The sequence below is a fragment of the Microtus ochrogaster genome, chromosome 7, assembly GCF_000317375.1.
Source record: "Microtus ochrogaster isolate Prairie Vole_2 chromosome 7, MicOch1.0, whole genome shotgun sequence".
NCBI classification, from domain to species: Eukaryota; Metazoa; Chordata; class Mammalia; order Rodentia; family Cricetidae; genus Microtus; species Microtus ochrogaster.
The window spans coordinates 70,691,044-70,695,963 of record NC_022014.1 but is presented as its reverse complement, the minus strand read 5'-3'; the positions used below and the strand labels follow the sequence as shown (position 1 = coordinate 70,695,963).

Sequence of the window (4,920 nt, the reverse complement as noted above, 5' to 3'; positions counted from 1 at the left end):
AGACCAGGCTGGTCTCGAACTCACAGAGATCCGCCTGCCTCTGCCTCCCGAGTGCTGGGATTAAAGGCGTGCGCCACCATCGCCCGGCATAAAGCCAATCTTGAACAAATCGAGATACACAGAGAAATCCTGTCTCAAGGGATGAAAGGGAGGAAGGGGAATGGAAGGAAAAAGAAAGAGAGAAAGAAAGAAAGAAAGAAAGAAAGAAAGAAAGAAAGAAAGAAAGAAAGAAAGAAAAAGGCTGAGCAAGCCTTGAGGGAAAAGCCAGTAAACAGCACTACCCATGGCCTCTGCATCAGCTCCTGCCTCCAGGTTCCTGCCCTGTTTGAAATCCTGCCCTGACTTCCTTCCACTATGGATTATGATGTGGAAATGTTAACCTTTCCTTCCCAACTTGCTTTTGGTCATGGTGTTTCACCGCAACAGTGGTAATCCTAACCAGGACATGCTCTTAAACCTACCCCCCATTCTGAGCACTACCTGCTGCTCACTGGCCGTTCTCCAAGCTCTCCAAGCTCTCCCAGCACCCTCGTCCACATACTGTAATCATGACTGTCACATCTAAAGTCTACCCAGCTCATCTAGGACAACTCCAGGTTTTGGTTAAATTAGTCTTTTACCCAAGAGCCGGCACACCCGTGTGCGTGGACCCACTTTCAAATCCAGCCCACGTCTCCTGAGGCCCCTGCTCCTCCAACATACCCCCAGAGTCCCTTGAGGTTGCTCACCCAGACCTGCAATCCCAGACCTCTCATACCCCTGTCTTAAGTTCCTTATGCTTCAAGGGAATAAAAAAATAGAAGTCAGCTAGGTATGATGGTGCACACCTTTAGTCCCAGCAGTTGGGAGGCAGAGGGAGGCAGTTCTGTGAGTTCAAAGCCAGCCTGGTGTGTACAGAGTGAATGCAAGGCCAGACAGTCAGGGCTACATAGGAAGACTCTGTCTCAAAAAACAAAGCATACAACAAAGGAAGCTATCTCACGGGGGCCATCTAATTTCTGCCCCAGCCTTGCTCACCATCTGTTGCCCTGGAAACCCAGCAAGACCCTGGATGACCCCTCTGCCTCCCAATTCCCTCTCAAGCTCACTCCAGTCTGTCTATAACCTGCCCCAGCACCGGACTCCTCAGAAGCCTCAGACCCCTGTCATCTGCTCTTCCACTTCCTCTCCCCACCTTCATTTCCCTCCCTTTATTCTCACTCTTCCAGGACACAGCTTCCATCCGGGGCATTGGTGACCTCAATTCTACTGAAGTCAAAAAGCCCATTTTCCGATCTCGCCTCTCAGCGTTTGAGCCACAAGGCCAGTGTCCCTGCTCCAACAATCTTCCCACGCCTGCGTGACTCCGCTCTGCCTTCCTGTCCCCGGCCACACTGGCTGCACCTGCTTTTCTCTTTCCTCTTGTCACCTCTGAGTGACAGTGGACCCGAGCTCTGTCTTTGGCTCTCTTGCCCTAGCACTGGCATGCTCACTTCCACGACATGCTCACTTCCGCGACACTAGTCCTACCTCCTGGGACTTTGTTATAAAGCTCATACACCTGCCCAGCGAGAAACCACTCCGAGCACACAGAGATTAATAAGGGAAAACTGTAATAATAGCAGCTGGCTAGTTCTGGCTAATGCACAAAAGGGAACCAGCCCTGCACAGAAATTGTTGGGTAATCGCCTCTGATCATGAGGAACTGAGTCAGGCTGTACTGGGCAATCACCCCTAGCCATAAAGAATTGCTTGGCCCAAGCCTATCGGTGTGCTCCACCTGTAGAAACAATATGCAGGGGTACCGAAAACAACCCACCCTGCTCCCAGTCAAACCATTAAAAAAAGAAATAGCTGCAACTTCCTGGTAGCTATGATACACGTCCTCAGCCCCTCTGAGTGCACTCAGCCTTCATCCTATGGAAAGGTTGGAGTCCCTCGCTGTTCAAATAAAGCAACCCCAGCCTGTTGAGATCAAGTCTGTCTTCTTCTCTGCCTTGTTCTTCTTACAGTTATACCACCCCAAACAGACCCACATCTATCTCTCCCTATTTCAGGGTCGCAGTCTACATCAGACCACTCCAGGCTCTGCAAACCGACTTTCTTCAGGCTATGCTAAGTAAGGCCTCTCTCCCTGGTTTCTGCCTCTCTGCTGCAGTCTCCATCCTGCCCCCTGCCGCTCATGTTGTGCAACTACACTAAGGGAGATCTTGGTTTTTTGTTTTTTGTTTTTTTAATTTTGAGACAGGATCTCAATACTGGTGGCACAGGCTGGCCTAGAACTCACTGTATAGCCTTAGGAGACCAATAAGCTCACAGACATCCTCCTGCCTCAGCTTCCTGAGTGCTGGGATTACTGGTAGGGGCCACCAAGCCTGGCTACCCACACACCACACACATATACTGCTGGTGACTGAGTCTCTGGCCTCAAGCATACAAAGCAAGCACTCAGCAGCTGAGCTGTATTCCCAACTCCCAGGGCAATCAATCCTTTAGCAGAAATACAGTGCTCACTCCCCTAGTGCCCCCACCCCGCCACACACTTGGGGCACAGGGCATACTCCTGCCTGTAGCAAGGTGAGGTCTCTTCCAGCCACGGTCACAATTCTTTCCCATAGCCTACTCACAGTGCTTCAGAACATTTGTTCTTTTGATGAAACGTGAATTTATATACTCATACATCTCCATCACCAGTGGACGTTCACAGAGGGGCCTTTCTCCATCACCGGGCTCCAGCTCACCTGTCCCTCTCTGAGAGACCCCTCTGACACTGCCGAGGAAGCGACCCCTCCTGGTCCCTTCCTGAAATCACCTTGCTTTGTGTTTTTATGGCTTGTGCTCTCTCTCTGCACACAAGCTCCCTCAAGGACCGGGCCCTACCATGGTCACTAGGCCGTCCAAAGGAAGCAGTTCCAGGCCCAGTTCATAGTGGGTATCTGACCTTGGTGATTGACCAAGTGTGGACCACAGCAGTCATGGTCACCTCATATGAAAAGGCAGCCAGCCCAGGCAAAAGGAGGGAGCTTTTTTGATGATGGAAACTCATGGATGCATCCTGAAAATAAAAGAAAGGGAAGCCAGACCTCAGCGGAAGCTGATGGTCACTTATCAGAACGTGCAGGACGGCAGGTCCTCTGCGGGAGGGGAGACTCAGCGCAGAGGTGCAGGGGCCTGAGGTTTATAGGGCAGAAAAGAAAGGGAACCTTTGGAACCGAAAATTCCATTTGCAGACGGCACGTCTGTTACTTCCGTGTTGCAGCCTGTTCGGTCCCCTCCCCCCACCCAGTCTTGGACCGTAAAAAGCCAAAGGAGGTCCTTTTTCTTTGAAGTGTTATCTTGTCAGGTGTTTCCTGGCTCTCTAGTGCCTTAGAAGTTTTCTTATCGCTACTGTGTTGCTACTCTCCAGCAGGTGCCGGATCCTTGTGCTTGTGCTAAGTCCGAAGTTTCTAGCTAGCCTGAGGCTCTTTGTTTAGGTCATTAACCTTTCTCTGTGTGAACACACTTTCTCCTTCTTCTTCCTTCCTCCTTTCTTTCTTCAGCCAGTGAGCCCCTCCAGCACAGATCAGACACTGTGTGTGTGTGTGTGGTGGGGGTAGCTGGAGGGCAGGAGGTACCAAAACAGACGCCATTCTGGTCTCCACGGAAGATCCCTTTTCTGTGCCTGTACTGCGTGCTGAGTGCTGGAACAAAAAGTCCAAACGCAGGTGAGAGAAGTACAGAGCTACTGGAGACTGCTCAGATAAGGTGGCCAGGAATGTTCTCTTTGAGGAAGTAACACTGAGCCAGTTGTAGAACACTGAGAAGCAGATTGTGGCCAGCAAAGTGCATTGGGTTAGCCCCAGGGGTGGCACATGCCGGGACCCTGAGGAGACTTGCCTCGCAATCCCAAGGTTCTTATCAAAGGGCATATTCATTTCCAAGCACTGTTGTAACTAATGGCGCACTTTGGGTAGGTTTCCCAACAAAAAGCTATTTTTTCCACAGTTCTGGGGGCCAGAGGTGTGACATGAAAGTATTGACCAAGCTGCTCCTTACAGAGGCTCCTTACAGAAGAATTTATTCCATATCCTGTCCTGGCTTCTGGTGGCTGCCAGTAATCCTTGGTGTCCCTGAGCTGGGAACTGCCCTCAGAACTCTCCCTTTGACTTTGCGAGATCTCTGTGATAAGAACATTCCTTGCTCCTGAGGTCTCAACCCCAACCAGAACCTTCGGGTAATTACTTCTGCAAGGACAGTGTACAACAGTTTCCTCGAAGTTAAACCTCCATCTTGAAGGAAGGTCCTTAAGACGGAAAGTTTAAAATCAGCTTGAAATGTTCGTGCAGGGAAACGCCTTAAGCTCAGGAAGTACCGCAAAGGCTTCAGGAAGTCCCTGAAACTGACAAGACTCCCTGGTCTCTCCCTCCTCAAGCGTGTATAAGCACTAAGGACATGGAGAGCTGCTTTCAGATCAGTCAAGTAGCATGGAACAGGCAAAGTCCAGCTGCGGAGCTCCCTGAGAGTGACACTCAACTAAACTCTTGAGCTGCCCACAGACTGTGCGGTGTGGTACAGGCTTCCAGCCATTTGAGCCATCAGCCATGCTACGGTGGACTTTGGTGATGCAGCTGCCTTTGAGTCATTTCTGTTCCTATAAGTAACCCTTCACCCATACGCCTATAAGTAAATAAAATTCACTGATTCACAAGCTGGACTTCTGTGATATCCTTATTTTGGTTCCCTGTACGGGGAAAGTAGATGTTTGTTCATGAGTTCCCAAGAACAGGGTCACGCAACAGATACCTTATCCCAAATAAGGTCTCATCCTGAATTTCGGGTGACATTGTTCTGTTGGAGACTCCGACTTGCCCCTGCCTGGTCCCAGGAAATCCCATTCTCTCTCTCTCTCTCTCTCTCTCTCTCTCTCTCTCTCTCTCTCTCTCTCTCTCTCTCTCTCTCTCT

The 4,920-nt window shown here is 50.3% G+C and overlaps 1 protein-coding gene across 1 annotated transcript in view; it reads left to right on the top strand.

The window, feature by feature from the left end:
- Tmem92 (transmembrane protein 92) overlaps positions 1-1,343 on the top strand; it is a 10,753-nt gene extending 9,410 nt beyond the window's left edge. The window contains exon 6 of the mRNA XM_005350641.1: positions 1,209-1,343. Coding sequence (XP_005350698.1) covers positions 1,209-1,343 — 135 coding nt within the window. The remainder of the gene's footprint in view (positions 1-1,208) is intronic.
- The last annotated feature ends 3,577 nt before the right edge of the window (positions 1,344-4,920 follow it).